The sequence below is a fragment of the Rhinatrema bivittatum genome, chromosome 2, assembly GCF_901001135.1.
Source record: "Rhinatrema bivittatum chromosome 2, aRhiBiv1.1, whole genome shotgun sequence".
Classification (NCBI taxonomy): Eukaryota; Metazoa; Chordata; class Amphibia; order Gymnophiona; family Rhinatrematidae; genus Rhinatrema; species Rhinatrema bivittatum.
In genome coordinates, this window is record NC_042616.1 from 45,503,212 (window position 1) to 45,528,220 (window position 25,009).

At 50.1% G+C, this 25,009-nt stretch overlaps 1 protein-coding gene across 4 annotated transcripts in view; it reads right to left on the reverse strand.

Moving 5' to 3' along the window:
- The window catches only part of ABCB8 (ATP binding cassette subfamily B member 8), a 152,921-nt gene that overhangs the window by 20,137 nt on the left and 107,775 nt on the right, over positions 1 to 25,009 (reverse strand). For 3 of the 4 annotated variants that reach the window (XM_029587972.1, XM_029587973.1, XM_029587970.1), the window contains one exon: positions 6,475 to 7,230. The exons of the other annotated variant lie outside the window; for it this stretch is intronic. In XM_029587972.1, the coding sequence (XP_029443832.1) occupies positions 7,150 to 7,230 (81 nt within the window). In that variant the 3' untranslated portion in view covers positions 6,475 to 7,149. Of the gene's footprint in view, positions 1 to 6,474; positions 7,231 to 25,009 lie in introns of those variants that run through there. 4 annotated transcript variants of the gene reach the window in all.

The window sequence follows — 25,009 nt, forward strand, 5'->3', positions numbered from 1 at the left end:
TTGTCCACTTGAGGGAGAACGCATCCCTCGGCCGAGAGTGCTGGCTCCGAATGAGAGAGCAGTAATTGTCCACTTTGTGGTTCTGAGGGGACGCAAAGAGGTCTATGCGGGGAAAACCCCACTGTCGAAACAGAGAGGTCGCAACTAGAGGATTGAGTGACCACTCGTGTGGTTGGAAGACACGGCTCAGCTGGTCTGCCAATACATTGTCTACTCCCGGCAGGTAAGTGGCCCTGAGGTACATGGAGTGGGAGAGGGCTTCCGCCCAAATCTGCGCAGCTTCCTGACACAGAAGGAAGGATCCTGTGCCTCCCTGCTTGTTTATGTACCACATGGCCACTTGGTTGTCCGTCTGGATTAAGATTATCTGATGAATTAGATAATCTTTGAAAGTTCGGAGCGCATAGCGGATTGCACGAAGTTCCAGGAAATTTATCTGGTGTTCGGCTTCCTCCTTGGACCATAACCCTTGGGTTTGGAAGTCGTCCACATGGGCTCCCCAACCGATGTGAGAAGCGTCGGTGGTTAGGATTACTTGCGGATCCGGTGGGAGAAAAGGTAAGCCCTGAAGGAGGTTGACCTGAATCGTCCACCAGGTTAAGGACAGGCGCAGCGCTTGTGTAACTGTGACTATGGAGGACAGAGGCTGAAAAGCTTGAATCCATTGGTGTCGTAGAGTCCATTGTGTTACTCTCATGGCTAGTCGGGTCATGGGAGTGACTTGAACCGAGGATGCCATGTGTCCTAGGAGAATAAGGAACTGGCGAGCCGTGGCAGTGTTCTGAGACTGGAGCTGGCGAGCCAGGGAGATTAGGGTGTGGACCCTCTGAAGAGGAAGGTAAGCCTTTGCCTGTAAGGTGTCCAAGTCTGCCCCAATGAAGGATAAGGTTTGAGACGGGACTAAGCAAGATTTCTTGTAATTGACAAGAAACCCTAAGGAAAGGAGTGTTTGAATTGTCAATTTTAGGGAGGATTGAGCCATCTGTTGGGTGGAGGCCCTGATTAGCCAATCGTCCAGGTAGGGGTAGACGTGGACACCTTCCTTCCTGAGGAATGCTGCTACCACTACGAGACATTTGGTAAAGATTCGTGGGGCAGAAGCCAGACCGAAAGGTAGGACACGGTATTGATAATGGTCGTGGCCTACTAGAAACCGCAGATACTTGCGATGGGATTGTGTGATCGCAATGTGGGTATAAGCGTCCTTGAGGTCGAGAGAGCACAGCCAATCCCCTCTTTGTAGCAGAGGGAGCAGCGCGCCTAGGGTTACCATTTTGAACTTCTCTTTTTGAAGGTATTTGTTGAGGGCTCGAAGGTCCAAAATGGGACGTAGTCCCCCTGATTTCTTTGGTATTAGGAAGTATCTGGAATAGAATCCCTTGCCTCGCTGAGAGGGAGGAACGGGTTCTATAGCATTTGATTGCAGAAGAAGAGATACTTCCTGTTGTAATTGAGCCAAATGGGTGGATAGACTCCACGCTTGAAGAGGCGGGGAGTCTGCCGGAAGAGTTATGAAGTTGAGGTGGTAACCCTGTGCGATAATTGTTAGCACCCACTGATCTGAGGTGATCTGCAACCAAGGTTGTAGAAAATGGTACAGTCGACCTCCTACAGGAATGTCTGAAAGAGGGGTTTGGCATGTGTTCCCTACAGGGGAGTCAAAGGCCAGCCGCAGGCCCAGGAGGAGGGGCTACAGTAGGCCTTTGTTTCCTAGGCTGACGCGGCTGAGGCCTAGTAGAGGATCGCGCTGGACGAGGCCTGTCCGATGGAGGGTAGTAACGGCGTGGCCGAAAGAACGACTTCTTAGAGTCCTTCTTAAGTGGTTGTTTGGAGGAAACCTCAGACGGAACAGAAGAAAGTTGTTTCAACGTCTCGTGGTGATCTTTTAATTCAGCTACAATTTGCTGAATTTGTTCTCCAAACAAATTGTCCCCTAAGCAGGGTAAATCCGCTAAACGATCCTGGACCTCTGGGCGAAGGTTGGATGACTTTAACCAAGCCCAACGTCTGGCCGAGATGGCAGTAGCCGAAACCTTTGTGGAGGCATCGAAGATGTCATAAGCCGTTCTGATCTCGTGCTTCCCCGCTTCAAACCCTTTGTTAAGAAGGGCCTGAAGCTGTGGCTGGTATTGGTCAGGTAATGTGTCAGCAAAATCTTGCATCTGTTTAAGGATGGCTCTGTTATATTGCGTCATGTAGAGTTGATATGAGGCTATGCGAGAAATCAGCATAGCTCCATGGTACACTTTCCGTCCCACACTGTCCAGGAATTTATTGTCCTTGACAGGCGGAGTGGAGGAGTGTGGCTTTAGACGCTTGGCCTTTCTTTGTGCGGACTCAACCACAACAGAGCGATGATCCAGTTGAGGCTTTTGAAAGCCTGGTGCTGACTGGACGAGATATGTGGAGTCAGCCTTCTTGTTAACTGGTGATACAGATGAAGGAGATTCCCAGTTTTTCTTTAAGAGATCGAGAAACACCTGGTGAATGGGGATGGAAGCGATGATTTTTGGGGCGTCCAAAAATTGAAGCAGTTCCATCATCTGGTGTCTGTCATCGGTCTCAGATTGCAGCTGAAAAGGTACAATTTCGGACATCTCCTTTACAAAATTAATAAAGGAGAGATCCTCTGGAGGAAATCTTTTTCTACTCTCTGTAGGAGAAGGCGGTGATGGTAAATCTGTGTCAGAAGATGTATCATCACCCCAGGTATCATAGGGATCACTTGGGGGTTGAAGCCCCGATGGACCTGGTTGAGGATCCGAAGGCATCGAAGGAAACCTTGGAGGAACCGGTGGTACAATCGGCACTGGGAACGGCATCGAGGGTTTCGGTGCTGTCGATGGAGTCGGTGCCGGTCTTGGAATTGATGGAGCCGAAGGATAAATCGGTGGAGATATACGAGAAGGCACCGATGGGACCACCCCGGAAGGGGGAATCAAGAACGGTGTTTCTCCCGCCGATGAAAATCCAGTCGGAGACGATGGCGCTGTCGGTGCTACTGGAATCATCGATGGAAGTGCATGTACAAGTGCTTCCATACGTTGTAGTAGCGGTGCCAGCGCTTCCACCAAAGGTTCGGTGGTCGGTTCCTTCCTCGGTGGCGGAGTCGGTGCCGGGGTCGATGCCGGTGGCGGTGCCGGAATCGGTGCCGGAGCCGGTGCCAATGGAGGTTGAAATCTTTGCATCGCTTTCTCGATGGCCTCCTGGACCAGCCGGTCCAGTTCAGCCCGGAGACCAGGGGTAACAATACCCGGCTCGACGGGAGAGGGAGGCTGAGGCAGAGCCGGAGGGACCACCGTAACCGATGGGATCACGGCTCCCACACCCGGAGAGGGTGAGGGTTTCCTCGATGCCTGCGAACGAGACGTGGACGGTGCCAAGTCTGATCGAGGCCTCTTAGTCGGTGGTTCGGCCTGTTCAGAGGTCGATGACTGTGGATCCTCAACAGGCCGAGACTGGTGCCGTCGATGGCGATGCTTGTCCTTCCGGTCTCCTCGCCCATCCGGGGAGGGGACAGGAGTCGACGGCCGAGAAGTCATCGATTGTGGCCGGTCACCGGAGGGTTGACGATGGTGGTGCAATTTCGACGGTGCCGGTTCCGATGACGTCGATGCTATCGATGGCGTTGGGGTGGGTGCATGGAAGAGGAGCCCCATCTTCTCCATCCTGGCCTTGCGACCCTTAGGTGTCATTAGGGCACATTTGGTGCAAGTCAGGACATCATGCTCACTACCCAAACACAAAACACAAACCCTATGGGGGTCTGTGATTGACATAGTCCGGGTACAATCCGGACATCGACGGAACCCCGTCGCCATGGCTTAAGGCCAAATTTAGTCGCGGGCTTGGTAAGTGCCAACAGGCCTCGAGGGCCAAATTCGACGGTAGTCGAGGAAAAAAGGCAAAAACTTACCGGTTTCCGCAAAAGTGACAAAAATTTGTCGAAGGGAGACCCCTGAGGGGCAAATTTTCTTCGGAAAGAAAAGTACCGAATTCCTGTCAGGAACGTGGTAAGGGAGCTCCTTTCACCGCGTGGCAACTGCTGCGCGGAAAAAAGAAGACTGAAGGGAGACCCCTGCTGGCTGCAGGGTCAGTGCCTTGCTGGGCATGCCCAGTAGGGGCCAGTCAAAGTTCTGTTTAAACTTTGACAGAAGTTTTCCGTGGTGGGCTCCATCCTCGATGTCACCCATTTGTGAGGACAACCATCCTGCTTGTCCTGTGAGAAAGGAGTTAGCAATCTGTTAAGGATCTGCTAGGGAGTTAGCAATCTCTTATGCTTTGATTCCTGAGAGGGGAGGAGTTAGCATTCTTGTTATGTGCGAGCTCCTCTGGAGGGAGGAGCTAGCACTCTGTTATGGTTAAACTCCTATGAAGGGGACGAGTTAGCAATCTTGTTAGGAAAGCTCTGTGTTAGAGCTAGGAGTAGCAATCTGTTGTGTACTAGCTCCAGAAGGAGGTGGAGTTAGCAAGCTGTTATGAATCTGTTGCCGAAGACTCCTGGTAGGAAAGGAGTAGCCATCTGTTACCAGCAGAGTGCTTGGAGAGGACACTCAGCTTTAGAAGAATGTAGATAGGTGAATCCTTGGGCCGATGGCAGATGACTGCGCTCCCAGGAGGATATCCTGAGAGGGACCACCGGCTAGGCTTGAGTATGGAAACAGACACAGAATTATTTTATTATACAGGTAGTAGAACCACCAGAGGTGGCAGTAGTGAGCTGCTACACCCGGCAGGGCTGAAGTCCCTCAGGTACTGGAACCACAATCCCAGAGTAGCTGAGCTGTAGAGAAACTATAGATAGTGAGTAGACAGGGTATACTGTGTTCATAGCCAGAACTGGATGACAGATATCACATAAGGTCTTTAGAAAGCTCAGTAGCTGGAAAGGGTTAGGCCCTCGAGGAGCGAGTACCTGGTTCCTGGGAAAGCTCTGAGAGAGCGATGGTAACTCACAAATGTCTGTATCTGCAATAGCTTCCAGGCAGTAGAGAATCTTCAGAGTGTTCAGGAACATGGGCCTTCGAGGAGTGAGTACAGGTTCCTATTGGCAATCTGAAATAGAGAAAAAAAGAGCGAGGTCCCCGAGGAGCGGGTACCCCTGGTAAGTCCGAGGAGGTAGAGTAGCTTAGGTGGCGAAACCCTTTGCTAACTCAATCCGTTAGCAATTTCTGAGACCTTTTATATTGGAAGCGGATGACGTCAGTTCAGGGGGACACCCCCGAGGTTCGCGCCCTTGCTGGTACATCATTCGGAGCGCGCACCCTACATCATCAGGAACATGGCGGATCCACAGCATCGGGCCGCTCCGGGGACGCTGGAGGAAGATGGCAAGAAGTCGCTGCAGCAGCAAACAGTCCATCAGGCCTGGAGGTAGTCGCCACAGTGGTAAGGAGGGCGGAGAGAGGGCGTTGAGCAGCAACGGATGCAACACTTGCCACAAATGCAGTTCTTAAATTCACTCACACTAGGCTTCTTTTTGCCAGACATGTTGAAGCGGCAAAGTTTTCTTAGATTTATTTTTCTTTCTTAGCACTGAAAAGTGTTGTGGGTGCTTCAGAGGTAGCAAGATAACTAGCAAAGATAAATACTGAAGAAAAGTATTGAAAATGATGAAGTTTGAAGTTTTAGAGAAAAATTGTTACCGTTTTTGTGCTCGAATAAGACTTGGAGGCAGCTCATACAGCAATGCCTGAATGGAAACTCACACACATTCAGTAGAGCTCAAAGCGCTACTAGCTAGGAGAGACAGGTCCATTTACTGCTGGCAGATGACGTCACTCATATGTAATAGCTAATCCAGCCTGTTTATCTATGGAAAAAGATAACAGCACAATGAATTTGCACTGATCAAACTTATAAAAGTAGCCAAGGCTGTTGAAATGCTACAAGCATGCTAAAGGTTAACCAATACGTCGAAGATTAGCATTAAAGTTTCACTTCTGCCTTCTGAACTCAACTTATAATAAATCATGACAAGAACACAATCTTAAGAGATAAAATAATTCCTACCAGCTGGAAAATGTAAGTTTAGGGGCAATGACAGTTAACAGTGTAATGGCTTAGGAACTCTTGAGCTGAGGGTTTATTCTGCATTGTCTGGTAAACTGCACTGCATTTTTGATTATAAGACATCTTATAATCAAAATTAAAGGTTTTTCTCTTACTGGATGTCAGTAATCAGATTTATTAGCACCCTACACTTTAGTTTTTAAATTATGAGGTATCAGTTAATGTTTAAGGAAGCTGTTCAAGTTCTTGATTCTTTCCATATAAAGTGTTTACCACCATATGCATGTAATTTTCAGCAACAGTACTACTCTCACTATTTCTAAGTCATTTCAGCAGGGGCATGTGTCCTGGCAGTCATAGTAAGAAAGCAGACAGCATCTCTCATTCTATGAAAGGGAAAGAACATGCATTCCATTCCCATACTTTACTCTAGTCTTAAGAAATCAGGACTTCAGGCACCAGAACATGAATGGTTATTTATACAGTGAAATCAATGAACACACTGCTTGAGAAAAGTACAGGGTTACAAAATCCCCATCCATCCCAAATGGGTTTTCCATCTCAGTGACCACCGAGAGGTTCAGTGACTTGCTCAAGTTCACACAGACCATACAATCTGGGTTGAAAAGTCTCTAGCCTTGTTCTTTTACAGAAGACAGTACCAGCGTACAACAGAAAGAACAGAGCTGCTGGGGTACACGCATTGAACTGCTTACAGTCCACGGATATGGGCTTAAAAAATATATTTTGCTGGGATGCCTTGTTTCCTTGCCTATCCATGCTGTTCTCCGAGACTCCGCTTCCACACAGTTTATACATGATTTTTTTGTGTTTAAAAAATGTTGTTCCTCTTTTAGGAGGTCCTTTGTAACATTCTTTAAATGTCTTTTTTTTTGCTTTTATATGCCTAGCTGTTCATATTTTGTAATCAGAGACTTGATACCATATTTGTGCCTTCTTTCTTGTCTAATCGGCTGTGTTGGTTGTTTAAATAAAGAGTAAAAAAAAAAAATAAAAAAAAAGTTGCTCCTCTTAGAGAGCCAGTAGTTGGACCATTTGCACCAGGGGCTGCTTCACTTGGAACCACATTGTAGGATTGCGTGGACTACAGTTCAAGCCAGTATGAGTTGTCCTGTCTCACTTTTGCTCCTTGGCCTGCCTGTGGATCAGCTCTGCATAAAGGCCTCCTTTTTGCAGCAGCACGGAATGTGTACCAGCCTGAGGAGGAAAGGAAACAGGAGTCAGTCACAGCTTCTTCTCTCTCTCTCTCTCTCCTCTAGGAATCTTCTGCCCAAGCTCAATGGGAGGAGCTGTAGCGAGACTTCAAATGCTAACTCGGTTTGCTTCATACTGCTGCAGAAGATTGCAAGGCCTAGTTAATAGGTATAGTTACCCTAAAGGCTTCTCTGAGGGGTTTACTGGAGACTGAAAATAGGGCCCGAGCACCTGAAGTGCATGTGAGGGAGAAATGTAGACCCTGGTCACAATCAGATGTTTCACTACAAGGACAGCCAGTGAGTGGCCCTCTCTTCTACTCTGACCATTCTCTATTTTCTTTTTTTTTTTTTATGTTTAATCATTTTCATTGTCATGAAAAAATGTGACATGTCGCCAACCATAACAATCAGTAAATATCATTGGAACGACATGTGAACGTGAACAGTGTATCACAGTTACACAAATAGTCGACAATTATTTATCAGATAGATTGATATGTATAGAAAATGATAGATACATAAAACTGTCCCTTAACACCCCCCTCCCCACCCACACAACCGGTAACCATGGTAATTGTAGTATAGAAGAGCACTAGAGAGAGAAGAGACCAAAAAGGCACTCTACCTATATTATAGAGCAGAAGACAAATACAGGATCATATATAATGCAATTAGCTTGTAAGATACTGTGGGAGTACGGAAGCCTAAAATATTAAACTTAATGGAGATATAGTGGCCAAGACAAGAGAACCTCCATTACATAAACTGCCCACAACCAAGGCAAGGGAACATCCACATCATCAGTGACATGGAGGACCTACCGATTATGATACCACAGCGGCATTATAATTGCTGCTCTTCCAGCCATGTGCGGTAAGGTTCCCAGGTTTTAAAAAAGGATACTAAACGGTCCTGATGTACTGCTGTAAGCCTGCCTAGTTTATTTATTTAAAAAGTATTTATATACCGTTTTTTAAAAAAGAAATTTTATCAAAAACGGTTCACAGATTTAAAACCAAAAATAAAATAATCAAAATAAAATGGAATTTTTGAACTTTACATAAAAATTGGTAATAACTAGACAGAATGCTAGTATATAAGGTTATTAAAAATATAAAAAGTTTGGAACCATGGGCTTATTGTTTTGGGGGAAAAGGGGAAAAAGGGGGGGAAGGGGAACGGGAGGAGGAGGGGGAAGTGGGAGAAATAGAGCGTAAAAATTATATGAGATAAAGGGAAGAAGGGAGAAGGATATGATAGTTGGAAACGTGTGAATGAGCAGGTATGTTGTAGTTATGTGTAGTATAAATGGGATTGTAATGGGTGTAACTATGTTTAAGAGGGTAATTTCGGTATTGATGATTAAGTTTAATTAGAAGACGTGTTGAATGCAAGTTGAAAAAGATATGTTTTGAGAGATTTTTTGAAATGTGCAGGGTTGGATATCGAGCGAAGATGGTTTGGTAAAGTGTTCCAAAGCGTTGGACCGGCTATTGAAAAGGCTCTTTTTCTAGTGAGGTCTAATCTGGCTTGTTTAGGAGAAGGGATATCTAGTAAATTTTGGTTAAGTGATCTTAAGTGTCGCGTCTGTTTGTATATGCGCAGTATTGAACAAAGCCAGGTAGAAGTATGATTATGGTTATGTTGATAGTAAGTATGGAGCCTGTGTTGTATATTAGCCAGTCCAGGGGCGGATTGGTTTTTCCAGTGCAATGCTATTTCCGCTCTAGCTGCAATAAAGACTTGCAACGTGAAGCGCTGTATTTCCTTTCTTTGTCCGGGGACTGGGAGACCTAAAAGTACATGCCACGGGCTTGACTTCCACAGCGATGTGGAGTACCTGAGATCATTCTCTATTTTCTTTACTAATTCTCTCATCTCATCTTCTCCATTCCCATCCATGAAATACAGTTTGGTATCTGGACAGTAAAGAGATACTATTGTGGATGTTCCTCCTCATAATCTACCACCTCTTTTCAACTAATCTATGCCTCTATTATAACGTAGCAACCTTGCTGTTTGTTCTGCAGTCTAGCCCATTCCCTTCTTGACCTGTAATCCAGACCGGACCTCGTGTATCCCTTCCTCAGCCTTGGCTCTGCACACCAAGCAGTGACAGGCAGATGCATGCTGGAGAAAAACATGACCCTATTTACCTTTCAAGAGCAAGTAAAGCTCTCTGTTTTTATCAGCTAAATTCCACGGTTACTCTGCCCTTATTTCAGTCTTTCTAGCCCTTGTCATTTTTTCCCTCTCTAATTACCCTTGCTTCCCCTCCTATTGCCAGTCTTGCCCATTACCTCTAACCAATTTTTTGTTAAAGAAATTGATCTCGTATGTACTTCTGTGATAGTCAGTTGTTATATACTGCACCTAATACTGAGATAAGGCCTTTGGGCAGGGCCGGTGCAAGGGGATTAGGCGCCCTAGGCGAGCCTTCTCCCTTGCGCCTCCACCCACCCCCCCCTAGTCGAGCTGCCACCCTCCCGGTCTCGGCCCAGACTCCTACCTCGTTCTCGAACACACCCGCCGACTGTGTGGTTTTCTGGGTCGCGAGCAGGTTGGGCACTGCTCGCAGCTCGCCAAATCTCCACTCCTCTTTGCCACCACTTGCGGCCCCATATGGCTCGCACCCAGTGGCGCACCAAGGGTCTCCAGCGCCCGGGGCCTAATGCATTTGTGTGCCTCTCCAGCAACCCCCCCCTTAATCCTTCTTGTACTAATGCTTAAGGTCACAGAAAATCTGTGGTGTCTCTAGACAGAAGAATTTGTTTTTGGGGGGGGGGGGGGAGCCAAAATGACATTTCTTCATCTCACCCACCTCTATAGCATGGATCCTGCTATAAAATTGGTTACAAAACAAAAGTGTTAATAAAAAAGTCCAAAACGTCTTCTGCGTAATTTTAAAAAGCTGGCCAGTTTCACACTTCTAGTAAAACTACTATAAAATTGATAGCCTCATTCAACTAATTCTATATGGCTGTGAGAGTGAAGTCTGGAATATATAGGAAGGGACAGACTGTCAATATAAATCCTGCACCTCCAGTTCTGTAACTCTGTGCATCCACTGAAATTCCCCCAAACAATGGAGCTTGGATGTTTCCCTTACAGCTCATCATAGTAAAAGATATTTTCAAATTCTGGTGTCACCTCACAGCAACAGCAGCACAAACACTTTCCACTGCCAGGCACATTGTGAACTAACACAAAACCCCGCAAAAAAAGATACTCAAACTCTATACTGCAGTCCCATCATAACATAACAGTAATAACACCAAGGACTCAAACAACAATAACCCTACCTGCGAAAAAGCAAGGGTAAATATTACATTGGGTCCTAGAATACCAATACACCATCTACTGAGGAAACAAAACAAACCCGATTGCTATAGATCCCTATACAGACACTATATACAAGCAGAATCTCTCATCACGGTCACACACACAAGCAGAGACAGACCCTCACCAAATACAGAAAACAAAATAAAGGAGCACAAATTAGACAAAAACTGAAATGGAAACCCCAATGGAAAAAAGAACCACCATTCTTTATAAAACAAATAAAATCAAGAAACATAAAGCATCAGTTATAATAGTAAAACCATACTAATAAAAGAATATTTTAAAACTACTGATAAATAGAATTTTTATTAATTAAAATCATGTACATTTTTTATAATTTCCCAAACACCAATAAAATATTTCAAAACAGCACATATATCAAATAACACCCAATAATTAAAACTAATAAGGATTTTAAAAAGCCCCTGCTGTCCATACTTGGGAGCTCTTGATTTCCAGTCACCCTGATATTGTTGAGGATTAGGAGGTTATCCTATCTCTCTCACACATACTCACATGGCCATTCTCTCTCACACATACACATTCATGCTCTTATACCCACCATAACCTCTCGCTCTCACAGACACTGACACACTCTCAGGCTCTAAGACACTCTCTACCCCTCCACATATCCCCCACACACAAAAAGAAAATTACTTCTTACCTGCTAATTTTCGTTCCTGTAGTACTATGGATCAGTCCAGACGGTGGGTTATGTCCCCCGTCCAGCAGATGGAGTCAGAGCAAACTTCGGAGAGTGCAGGCATATAAGCCGGTGCACCCCTCCTGTACTCTCAGTATCGAGAATATCAAAGCCAAGGAAGAATACTGGACAGACCAAGGCAGGTGGATCAAGCAAACCCTGAACAATCAACTGTAAACCGTGAAGAACTATGCAACGTGCAATAAGAACTGTCCAAACAGGGACAAACACAGACACACAGGTAGAAATCCCCAAAGGGAGAATAGCCATGAGAATAGGAAGACAGGAAAGACGAACGAGCAGGTTCCCTCCTAGATCTCAAGAGACGTCCAGGGAGGGCGTCTGGACTGATCCATAGTACTACAGGAACGAAAATTAGCAGGTAAGAAGTAATTTTCTTTTCCCTGTACGTACTAGGATCAGTCCAGACGGTGGGATGTACCAAAGCTTCCCTAAACCGGGTGGGTCCCCGGGAAGCCTGCTCGAAGGACCCTGTCCCCAAAAGAACCCGACTCAGATACCTGTACATGGAGTCGGTAATGTCTGGAGAACGTGTGGAGAGACTTCCAGGTCGCCGCCCGACAGATTTCCTGCGCAGAGACGAGCTGGGACTCCGCACAGGAGGCCGCCTGGGCTCGGAGAGAGTGAGCCTTGAGACCCGGCGGGGGATCCTTACCGGAACCGATGTACGCCGAAGTCACCGCCTCCTTGAGCCAGCGCGCAATCGTAGTCTTGGACGCTTGACTACCCTTTCTAGGCCCCGACCAGAGCACGAAAAGGTGATCGGAGACCCGGAACTCGTTAGTCACCTCCAAATAACGGAGAAGGGTGCGCTTCACATCCAGGCGGCGAAGAGACAGGGGAGCATCCGCCGGGAAGGCTGGCAGCTCCACTACCTGGTTCACGTGGAAAGAGGAAACCACCTTCGGCAGGAACGAAGGGACAGTCCGGATGTGAACCCCCGAGTCCGTGAACCGGAGGAAGGGTTCCCGACACGAAAGAGCCTGCAGCTCGGAGATACGCCGCGCCGAAGCGATGGCGACCAGGAAGACCGCCTTCAGAGTGATGTCCTTGAGAGCGGCCCGCCGCTGTGGCTCAAAGGGGGGGCCCCCTAGAGCCCGCAAGACCAGGTTGAGATTCCACGAAGGACAGAGGGGACGTACCGGCGGACGTAGGCGCTTCACTCCCCGGAGGAATCGCGAGATATCCGGATGAGCCGACAGACCAGGCCGTCCCGCGGCACGAGCCAGCGACGCGAGAGCGGAGACCTGCACCCTCAGGGAATTATAGGAGAGGCCCTTCTCCAGCCCCTCCTGCAGGAACGCCAGCACTTGATGACGGGATACTGCAGTCGCGAGAGCCCCCCGCGCCGAGCACCAGACCTCAAAGACCTTCCATACCCGCACATAAGCGACCGAAGTGGAGGTCTTCCGCGCCTGGAGGAGCGTATCTACCACGGGACCGGCGTATCCTTTGCGCAAGAGGCCCCTCCTCTCATAAGCCACGCCGCAAGACAGAAGTGTTCCGCCTGCTCCGAAAATACCGGGCCCTGGCGGAGCAGACGTGGCAGGTGCGAGAGACGAAGGGGTTCGCCCACCGCCAGACGAAGGAGATCCGCGAACCATGGGCGCCGCGGCCACTCCGGAGCCACTAAAATGACCCGACCGACGTGTTTTTCTATTCTCCTTAGCACCTTGCCCACGAGGGGCCAGGGGGGAAAAACGTAGAGCAACAGCCGAGGGGGCCAGGGAAGGGCCAGGGCGTCGACGCCCTCCGCGCCGCGCTCCCGCCGACGGCTGAAGAACCGAAAGGCTTTCGCGTTGACCGCTGATGCCATGAGATCCAACGCGGGCGTCCCCCAGCGTCTGGCAATGAGAGCCATCGCCTCGTCGGAGAGGGACCACTCTCCCGGATCCAACACCTGACGACTCAGATAATCCGCCTGGATGTTGTCCACCCCGGCGATGTGGGAGGCTTCCAGACGGTCCAGGAAACGTTCCGCCCAATCCATCAGACGCGTCGCTTCCAGCGCCACCAGTCTGCTCCTGGTGCCCCCTTGCCGGTTGATGTAAGCCACCGTCGTCGCATTGTCCGAGAGGACTCGGACCGCCCGTCCTCTGATCATGGGCAGGAATTGCACGAGAGCCAACCGGACCGCCCGGGTCTCCAGGCGGTTGATTGGCCAGGCCGCCTGTTCTTTCGTCCACAGCCCCTGCGCCGAGCTCTGGAGACACACCGCCCCCCAGCCGGACAGGCTGGCATCGGTGGTGACCACAATCCAGTCCGGCGGCTCCAGGGGACATCCTTGGGATAGGTTCCTGGGATCCAGCCACCATCGCAAGCTGGCCCTGGCGGTCGGAGGGAGAGGAAGAATCGCCTGATAGTCCTGGGAGACCGGCTTCCATCTCGAGAGAAGAGACATTTGCAGGGGCCTCAAGTGTGCAAACGCCCAGGGGACCAGGCTGATTGCGAACGCCATAGAGCCAAGGACCTGCAGGTAGTCCCGCGCCGTGTGAACCGGGAGAGCAGAAAACCTGATGATCAGCTCCCGCAGGGCTTGCGCCTTGTCCGGCCGCAGGAAGACCTTGCCCTGTGCCGTGTCGAAGCGCGCCCCCAGGAAGTCCAACCGTTGGGACGGTAGGAGACTGCTCTTGTTGAAGTTCACCACCCGGCCAAGGGACTGTAGGAAGGACACAACTCTGTCGACTGCCGCCCGCCCTTGCGGCAATGACTTCGCTCTGATGAGCCAGTCGTCCAAATAAGGGTGTACAAGAATGCCTTCCCTCCTCAGCGCAGCTGCCACCACTACCATAACCTTGGTAAAGGTCCTGGGCGCGGTCGCCAGACCGAAGGGCAGCGCCTGGAACTGAAAGTGTTGACCCAAGATCTTGAAACGAAGGTACCTCCAATGGTCCGGGCGGATCGGAATATGCAGATAAGCTTCCGTGAGATCGAGGGAGGCTAGGAACTCCCCCTGATGAACCGCCGCGATGACGGAGCGGAGCGTCTCCATACGAAACCTGGAGATCCGAAGCGTCTTGTTGACCTCCTTGAGATCCAGAATAGGGCGAAAGGATCCGTCCTTTTTTGGAACCACGAAGTAAATTGAATAATGTCCCGAGCCCACCTCTCCTGAGGGGACGGGCGCAATGGCTCCCAAGTCCAGGAGGCGGTCCAGCGTCTGCTGTATCCCCAGCCGCTTGATGCTGGACCCGCAGGGAGAAAAGAGGAACCTGTCCCTGGGAGACCGGACAAATTCCAACGCGTAACCGTGCCTTAGGATGTCGAGGACCCAGCGATCCGTGGTGATGTTGGCCCACTCCTCGTAAAACAGAGCAATGCGCCCCCCAATCCGGGGTAGCGAGGAGAGGGCCAGCCTGGCATCATTGTGTTGACTTGCCGGGGGCTCCCTGAGCTGAGGAGTCCCTGGAGGGTCTGCGGCCACGAAAGGGCCGAGTCCACGACTGCGACCGGTTTGACGGGGTCCTCGGGCCCTGCTGTCTGGAACCCCTGTAGCGCCTCTGAGCGCGGTACCTGTTCCTAGGAGTCCCCGTGGACGGACGAAAGGACCGGCGACGGTCCTCTGGGAGCTTGTGGACCGAGTTCTCTCCCAGGGTCTTGATAATCTGATCTAAGTCCTCCCCGAAGAGGAACCTGCCTTTAAAGGGCAGGGCACCCAGGCTAGACTTGGAGGAAGCGTCCGCAGCCCAGTTCCGGAGCCACAGGAGGCGCCTGGCGGACACCGCCGACGCCATGGTCCTCGCCAGGACCCGCAGCAAGTCATGTAACGTGTCCGCTCCGTAAGCGATCACCGCCTCCAGTCTGTCAGCTTGAGCTGCCTCGTCCGGTGGCAACTGCTGGGAAGTGAGGAGCTGTTGGACCCATCGCAGACCGGCTCTCTGGGTAAGGGAACCACATATGGCCGCGCGGACTCCCAGCGCAGAGACCTCGTAGATCTTCTTGAGGGCGACCTCCAGCTTCCTGTCCTGGATATCCCGGAGGGCAGTGCCTCCCGTGACCGGAATCGTGGTGCTTTTCGTGACGGCGGAAACCGCTGAGTCGACCTTAGGGACCTTCAGAAGATCCAGAAAATCGCTCGGGAGAGGATAGAGCTTATCCATGGCCCTGCTAACCCGAAGGGACGCCTCCGGGTTATTCCACTCCCTCCCGAGGAGGTGTAGGAAGGAATCATGAATCGGAAACGTCCGCGCCATGGGACGGAGACCCGCTAAGACAGGGTCACCCTTGGATGTAGCGGAGGCCACGGAAGGCGCCGGAGGCCCCGGGGGCTCGACTGGGGGGTCCAGGTCCAATTCCTGGAGCACGTGAGGAATGAGATCCGTCAATTCCTCCTTACGGAAGATCCGCAGGACCCGTGGGTCGTCGCATTCCAGATGTGCTGAGAGAGTCTCGTCGTCCGTCTGCGACGCCGGGTCGCCCCCCAGCCCCGGTAGGGGCGCAGGCGTACTCAGGGGGGCCCTGGGGTTGCCTCCCCCGGCCCCTAAGCCTGCCACCGACACACCTGCCAGCCTTGGGGCTTTAGCGGGAGGAGGAGTGGGAACCGAGACCCCCTGCGGATTCAGGCTGTGTAGATACGCTTGGTGCATGAGCACCACAAAATCCGCCGAGAAACCCGATGGGCCTGCTGATGGGGTGGGAAGGGGGTCCTTGGAAAGCCCGGAGGAGGAGGGAAGAGGCCCCGGATCCAGGCTCGGGGGCGCCAGAGGTAAAAATTCCCCCGAGGTTTCTTCTGCGTCAGAGCCCATGCAACTTTCCAACTCCAAGATGGCCGCCGCTCCCGCCAACGACGGGGGCGGGCCCAGCCCCCGAGGCCCGCGGCGCTCGGCTCGCGGTGGGGAAGTGGTCAGGAGAGCGGTGCTAGCCTCCCCTCCGGGAAGGCACCTGCCGCAGAGACCGTCCCTCGATGCGGCTTGTCCCGGGCCGCCACAGGCTGAACAACGGACGCGCTGCATCGCGAGCGTCCGGGGAGGGGGGGGGCCAATGCACCACGAGGCAGCAACGCCGGAGAATTCGCCGCGGGAGGAGCGGGCCGTCCGCGCCCGAGCTCAGCTCTAATCAGCCCAACAACCCCGGGGACGGCAGGGGAATGAAACGTCCGTGCCGCCTGCGGTCCCGGGGAATGTGACGTCGCGGGACCGCGGGGAGAGGGCAAAAGACCGCGACTGAGGTGAGGGGAGAGGCTGGCTCCACCAGCATCCACCGACGGAGAACGCCAAAGCAAGCTAGAAAGGCAAAAAATACAAACAACTCCCCCCCAAAACACTTACCCTATGCCCCTCCGGGATAGGAAGCTAAACGGAGGGGGAAAGGAAGGAAGAGGCAGTCCGAATGGCAAGCCTGAGACAGAAAAAAACAAAACGTGGCGCCAGCCGAGCCGGTTCACCACAAACTTTTTTTTTTTTTTTTTTTTCCAAGCTAATATAATTTAATAACTTGATCCACCGGAAAGATAGAATAATAAGAAACAAAACAAGTGACAAGTCACTCAGTAGAGGGAACCAAGAGTTCCCCTCCTCACATCTGCTGGAGTCAGAGAGATACTGAGAGTACAGGAGGGGTGCACCGGCTTATATGCCTGCACTCTCCGAAGTTTGCTCTGACTCCATCTGCTGGACGGGGGACATAACCCACCGTCTGGACTGATCCTAGTACGTACAGGGAACTCTTACTCCCCTGGATTTTCTCATACACACTCATGCTCTCACTCTCACTGGCTCCTTCACATAAACACAAACACACACACCCCGGCAAGCTCCCAGTCACTCACACACTGACCCCCCAGGCAGGCTCCCATTCATTTTCACACATACATACACCACACACAGGCAGGCACCAATTCTCACACATACAAACTCCAGGAAGACACCCATTCATTCTCAGACACACCCTCAGGCAGGCACCCATGCATTCACACACATACACCCCCAGGCAGACTCCCATTCATACACATGCACACACTAAAGGCAGACCCCCCTCTCATTCTTTTGCCAGCAACCTCAGAGCCTCTCTTATTCTTCTGCTGCCACTGTCACTGCTGCCGCATGGCTATTGGGGAGACGCCGATTGCTGCTACTGGCACCGAAGCCCATTCTGCTGCTTCCTCTATGCAGGCCCCGTGGGCTTCCATTTCCTCCCTACTGATCTTGTAACATTGTGAGATCCGCATAGAGAAAGTGCTATTGTTGCACATTCCCAAAGATTACATGTGCCAATCACTAAAAAGTAATTTTTTTTTTTTTTACCTTTGCTGTCTGATCTTAGTTTTCTAATTGGTTGGCCACAGGCTTTTTTTTTTCTATCTTCCCTTTCTTGTTTTTTTGCCAATACCTTTTATATTGTCTTTTTTTCTATTTCTTTTCTCTCCATCTGTCTTCTTCCCTCAAACACACAGTCAGGTTCTCATTCTCACATGCTTTCTCTCTCTCACACACACACACAGACACACACACTCATTCTCACACAATCGTTCATGCACACAGTCTCTCTTGCACATGCTGTCTGACTCTCACTCCCACAGGCTCTCTCTCACTCCCACGTTGTCTTGCTCAAGCACAGGCTCTCACTGTCACATGCTGTCTCTCTCACACACAGAGGCTCTCACATGCTGTCTCTGAAAACAAACATTCAGGTCCTCACTCTTACACACATTCTTCTCAACTCACACACACACTCTAGAGGCCCTCAGCCCCTCTCTTGCCTCTGGGCCTCCTCTTCATGGGTCGCCGCAGGATGGGTTCTGCAGAGGCCCTGATCTTCTTGGACCGCCCGCAATGTGGGATCTGCGGCGGCCCTGCTACCGGGCCCTCCTCCTCTTCTCAGCCCGCCATGACGTGAGATTTGCGGAGAACTATAAACGCTGCTCTTCTTCTGCACGCGGCTGATGCTCCTCCTCCTTCCTGCCTGTGCGGCTCTGGCAACATTTTTCTTCCGGGGCCACGCAGGCAGGAAGAAGGAGGACCTGCAGGTTTGGACACGACCTTTTTCTTCGGGCCGTGGTGACATGAGCTCCACCAGTCTTCCTGCTGTGGTGTCCTGCACACAGCACAACAGTAGTTCCCTGCTCAGCCGCCAGTGGGAGGAGGTCCACCGGCGGCCGCATGAGCCTCCATGTCGGCCATCAGCGCTCCCCCTATGGCCCTGCGCTGGGGGCATTCCCCCCCCCCCCACCCCTCAGTACACCACTGCTCACACCCCCTAATGCTCAGCGCCCTAGGCCCAGGCCTAGGTTGCCTAGTGCTTCCAATGGCCCTGCCTTTGGGCATCACTTTTGGCTGAACACAGACCCATACTAACTTATTATCCAAGAAAGATGGAAGCTGAAAGCAGCTGGAAAAAACGCTGAATGTGCCAACATCAGTGAGAGAGCATTTGCTGACAATATCTAAGATGCAGGCTTTGCAAGATGTGCAGGCAGCCAAGGACTCAAAGACCTGTGCCTGTTATTCACTGATCAGCAACAACTGGAGACCGAGACCACTGCTGAAGACAAAGTCACAGCTCTTGTAACCACAAAGCCAAGTTGAAGAAAGTTTAAGCAGCCATGCGTACACCCACTCCTCCCCCTTCAATCTATACAACACCTGTAACTGAAACTTTCAGAAATAAGGTGTATGCCCCTTCATCTATATAATCACCCAAGATTGCCAGGCATACAAACTGCAAATGATATGACGACCCCAGACCAAGAGTACAGAGAAGATGAGTGTACAAAAAAGAATTTCCTGGCATAAAGCCAGTCTAAACTCCCATCACTATTGTCTTGAGGACTCTGACCTATCAAAGACTGAGACAGTATCTAAGCATAATCTGGAGGAATATAACCAGTAAATCTTTCTACTGCATGTGACTTTTGGGGAACCCTTGCAAATGCTCCCAACTAATTTTCCATACAGAAATATATTATAAACCGATCGTCTTGTAATAAAACCTTAACCTCATTGGAATTTCCTGGTTTCTAAGCTTAGTTTATATAAATCGTTTTACCAATTTCCTATTGCACACAATTTAATCCTCCTCATCCTTCTAATCTGTCTGCTAATTCTGTCTCAGCTTCATCAACTATGCTAACCTCCTTCACCCTTCCTCTCTCAGGATGAACTAATTTAGTTTTTGTTTCTAGACCTACTTACATACACTAATGATCTCCTACCAACCCCTGCTGTTCTTACTAAGTTTTGAAAATTGCAACATTGCACACTCATCCCTCTCTTCTGGGATTTTTCCCTCAGCTTTCAAAATTAATTCCGTCCATTCCACAGGAAAAAAAACAAACAAACAAGTCTGTTTGACCAAACCCCCCACCCCAAACGGTCTACCAATCCTATTACTACCATTTCTCTCTGACCACTGAATGTGTTGTTCTCCATCAATTCAGTTTCCATCTTCTATGTTGGCTCTTGATCCCTACCAGTAATATGCCACCCGTTCTACTCAACAGAAACGGTTCTGATCCACTTGCCTGATCATCTGTTTCTGGCTAACTGGCTTCTCCATTATTCTTGACTTTTCTGCAACAGATTCTGCTACTGTTCACAATGTCATTCATTTGTTTGCAAACTCCTACTCCATTACAGCTGTTTGTGCTCATTTTGATTTTTCATTGCTTCCTGCATTTAAATCAAGGGCAATCTAGTCCCAGTATGTTTCTACAGGACTCTGTGTGTTTAAAGGCGGGTTTCAACTGATTTTATATGCATTTGCTTCTTCTCTTGACATTTCCAGCTCAGCCATTGACTGGCTGTCTTCCTCTTTCCAACTGGACTTTTAGAGGGCTATAACCAAATAATAAATAGCGTTTCACCCACATATAAAAGCTCTTTGATTACTGCCCACCTTGTAGGTACTTGGAGTTTGCATCAATACAAGTACTTGATTATTGTCTTCACCATGCCCCCCTCCCTCCCACTAATTCTTGGGCATTCTTCCCCTTCAACTCTTTAATAGTTGGTGGTTCCCCCAAGGCTCTATTTTGGGTCCCCTGCTGAGTTTCTACCTATGATCACAATTGGCCTCTCATTTCTTCACAGGTGTTCAGATAGGAAAATTGGTTCTTACCTGCTAATTTTCATTCCTGTACTACCACAGATCAGTCCCAACTCCTGGGTTTTGCATCCCTGCCAGCAGATGGAGACAGAGAAAGTTTCACTGACACTGCTACATAATCCTGTGTGCCACCTGAAGTTCCTCAGTATTGCCTGTACCTAAGCATAAAAATCATAAAAACAGCAACAAATACAACATTTAGACAAAGAACTTTCATAACAAGTCTGTATGTCATACCATAAAAACCTGCATTCTATACCAATAAATGCTGATGAGTGGATTCTCCACCTCCACAGAACGGGCAGGTTCTGGACTAATCTGTGGTACTACAGGAACAAAAATTATCAGGCAAGAACCAATTTTCTTTCCCTGTATGTACCCAGATCAGTCCATACTCCTGGGATGTACCAAAGCTCCCTACGTAGGGGGTGTGACTTGGATGGTCCCGTTTACAAAACACTCTCGCCAAACGTCCGAGATTCCGGATTCCCCACATCCAGATGACAGTACCTTGCAAAATTATGTAGAGACTTCCAAGTCGCTGCGCTGTAAATTTCTTGCGGCGAAACCAGCTGAGTCTCTGCCCACAAGGCTGCCTAAGAACACGTAGAGTGGGCTCTCAAACCTTCAGGAACCTGATGCCCCTTGATTATGTATGTCGATCCAATGGCAGCCTTGGAAGCCTGAGAACCTCTCTTCGAACCACTCCACAAAACAAATAGATGGTCAGACTTCCTGAAATCATTTGTTACCTTGAGATACCTCAACAAAGCTCTGTAGATGTTCAAAAGTTTAAGCTCCTGCGCATGAGGTGAGGAAGACTCCCTTTCAGGAAAGCCAGAAGCTCCACCGTTTGACTCACATGAAAAGCTGATACCACCTTCGGTAAAAATGAGGGTATTGTCCGCAAAGACATTCCTGAGACCAAAATTTGCAGACGTGGATCACAGCAAGACAAAGCTTGCAACTCAGAGATTCTCCTAGCTGAACGGCCACTAGAAAAACAACCTTAAGGGTCAAACCTTTAAGCGCACTCTCTGAAGAGGTTCAAAAGGGGCCTCACCCAAACCTCTGAGGACAAGAATAAGATTCCAGGATAGACAAACTCTCTTAACTGGCAGGCGCAAATTCAGCGCCCCCCCCCCCGAAGAAACCTAACCACATCAGGATGAGAAGATAGAGGCAACCTTCTACTTTACCACGCAGACAAGCAAGAGCAGCCACCTGGACCCTAAGAGAGTTGAAAGCTAACCCCTTGACCAAACCCCTCCTGAAGAAAGGACAAGATCTGAGACATCGAAGATCGCAAGGCCTGCACTCCGTAGCAATACACAGGACTCAAAAACCTTCTAGACTCTCACATATGACAGAGAAGTAGATGTCCATCTAGTCCGTAATAGTGTTGCAATAACCACCTCAGGGTTCCCCCTGCATCTCAATCGCCTCCTCTCAAAAGCCAAGCTGCTAGACAAAAGTAAGCAGCCTGGTCTGAAAATATAGGGCCCTGCCGAAGAAGGCCCAGGAGATGGCTGAAGTGTAACGGACCATCCACGGCCAAGTTGACCAGATCCGCGAACCAAGGCCGAAGTGGCCACTCTGGGACTATTAACATTACTTCGCCCGGATGCCTCTCTATCTGACATAACACCTTTCCTACCAGAGGATAAGGAGGAAACACATAAAGCAGAACTTCCCGAGGCCAAGCCAGCACCAGAGCATCAAACCCCGAGGCCCCATACTCTCTTCTCCAACTGAAAAAGCGAGCCACCTTCGCATTGAGACAAGTCACCATTAGATCCACATGGGGATAACCCCACCTCTCCTGGATAAGCTGCAGAGCTGTCTCAGACAGCTCTCACTCTCCCAGATCTAATACTCTGCGACTTAGAAAATCCACCTGGACGTTTTCCACTCCTGCGATGTGCAACGCCGCTATCCGCTCCAAGTGTTGCTCCGCCCAAACAATCAGCTCCTGAGCCATTGCTCAACTCTTGGTTCCTCCCTGCCGATTGATATAGGCTATGGTCATCGTATTGTCCGAGAGGACCCTCACCAACCGACCTTGCACCAACGGCAGAAATGCAAGTAAAGCTAAACGCATTGCTCTGGTCTCTAACTGACTGATAGACCAGGAAGCTTCCTTCGCGGACTAACTGCCCTGAGTTGACCGCTGCTGACACACTGCTCCCCATCCAGACAGACTGGCATCGGAGTAAGAATTACCCAACCCGGAACCTCTAGATTGACACCACGAAGCAGATTGGAATCCAGTAGCCACCAGGACAGACTGTCCCGTGCAGTACCCTCGAGTGGCAAGGGAAGATGGAATTCCTCAGACAGCAGATTCCACCGAGCCAATAGAGCTCTCTGCAGAGGTCTCATGTGAGCAAAGGCCCACATTACTAACTCCAGGGCTGAAGCCATTGAACCCAGAACCTGCAAATAATCCCAGACTCTGGGCATTGGTAACCCCAATAAGTGTCGAATTTGACCCTGTAGCTTCAGAACATGCTCCTCCGTAAGAAACACCTTGCTCCTTTGAGTGTCGAACTGAGTGCCAGATACTCGAGGGACTGTGACAGCACCAAGCAGCTCTTTGCTAAATTCACCATTCAGCCAAGTGACTCCAGAGTAGTGATCACCTTTCTCACTGATGGGCAACAAATGTCCTCAGACTTTGCCCTGATGAGCCAGTCGTCCAGGTAACAATGCATCAGCACTCCTTCACAATGCAATGTCACCGCTACCACCACCATAACCTTGGTGAATGTGCAGGGCGCCGTGGCCAACCCAAAGGGACGGGCCTGAAATTGGAAATGTTGCCCCAGCACCATGAACCGTAGAAACCATTGATGATCTGGCCGGATGGGACTGTACACCTCTGTCAAATCCAGAGAAGCCAGAAACTCCTCCTTGTGCACTGCTGCTATTACCGACCTCAGGGTCTCCATTTGGAACCTCAGGACCTTGAGCAACACATTTACCCGCTTCAAGTCCAGATCTGAGCGAAAATTGCCTTCCTTCTTTGGAACGACGAAGTAAATGGAATACCTTCCCTGGCCTCGTTTCTCCTGGGAGACTGGCACCACTACCCCTATCATCTGCAACCGGTCCAGCTTCTCTTGCACCACCCGTTGCTTGTCTAAATACCCACAGGGGGAAACTAGAAAGAAATTGCTCAGTCCACCAACTTCTTCACCGACTTATGATATGGGAAGGCTCTCGCGGGACCCCTAAGCCCATCCAGGACCGGGTCCACCCCTTCCATATCAGTCTTCTTGCGGAACCTTCAGCCCAAGTTCCTCCAGAACCTGAGGAATCAAAGGGCCCAATTCCTCTTTACAGAACAAACTGACCACCTTAGGGTCATCCCCCTCAGAAATTGGGATATCCTCCGGATCATCTCCCTGAACTGTGCCAGTCGCATCTGGATCAATCGCCTGGTCTTGCGATAGCAACGTCCCAGGTTCCCTTCTGAATCATCTGACTCATTGTTGGACGGGTTAGAACACAACAAATGCTGAACCAGTGAAGGCTGCTTATTCCGAGACTGCCCTGGTCTGGAACCTAACTCCAGACCCTCGGAAGGTTGGGTCTGGGTCCCCAGCCCTACCTGCTGAGCTAAATACACCTCATGCAGTAGCAGGACAAAATCTGTTGAAAAAGGCCCAGAAACAACAAGTGGCTGCTAAGAGGTCCCAGCTACAGAGGACCAAGCAACAGGCAGATTGGGAGCTTCTTCCCCCTCTGCCCTCTGCTCCTCCAAGGGACTTGAACGGACAGAGGAAAGCCTCAGGGGAAGATCCCTCCTCCTCCATTGGCGCGGCCAGCATCACATGATAATCTAAAATAGCCACTGTTCCTACGCCGGAGACAGAGGTCCCACCCGCTCTCAACCCTGACGCACAGGGACAACCACTGCAGGAGACCTTCTACTCTTTTTTCTAGCTACCGGGCCATCTGACAGTCTTTCACCATCAGAAATGCAAGCAGAACACAGATCAGCGTGGCCCAGACACGCTGGAGCCATGCTGCATGTGCAACACACCGAGTCACGGACCATAATGTACTCAACAGGAAACCCCACAGCAAACCTGCTGATGCAGCCAACACCACGGGAGAGGCAGAAAAAGCCCTCCTCCTCCAGCCACCAACACGCAAAGGCAAAGAGCCGTCTCACTGAGGCCTCCCGCTCTTTACCTCCGTGTCTCTTGACTTTTCTTTTTTTTTTTGGTTTAGCAAACTTTAAGCAACTTTAACCAAGCTCCCTTGGCATGGAACACAGAGCTGTCCAGCACCCCACAGGAAGATCAGAAAAATTTAAAAAAGGGACAGACTGAGAAAATCAGTTGTCTTGATCCCACAGCTGCCTCATGAAAGGGAAGGATCTGGATCACCAGATTTACATCCCACAGGATAACGGAGCGAACTTATAAAAAAGTCAAGGACTCCCAGCTTGTCCACCTCAACCAGACAGGGAAGGATCCATCAAGACCCAAAAGCCCCCTAGGAGGAAGGCTCACAAATCCAAAAAACTCTCCAGACTGCAGAACTGCAGGATTTTCACCATCTACCATCCGCTGGAGACAGAGAAATACTGAAGAACTGCAGGTGGCACACAGGATTACGTAGCAGTGTCAGTGAAGCTTTCTCTGTCTCCATCCGCTGGCAG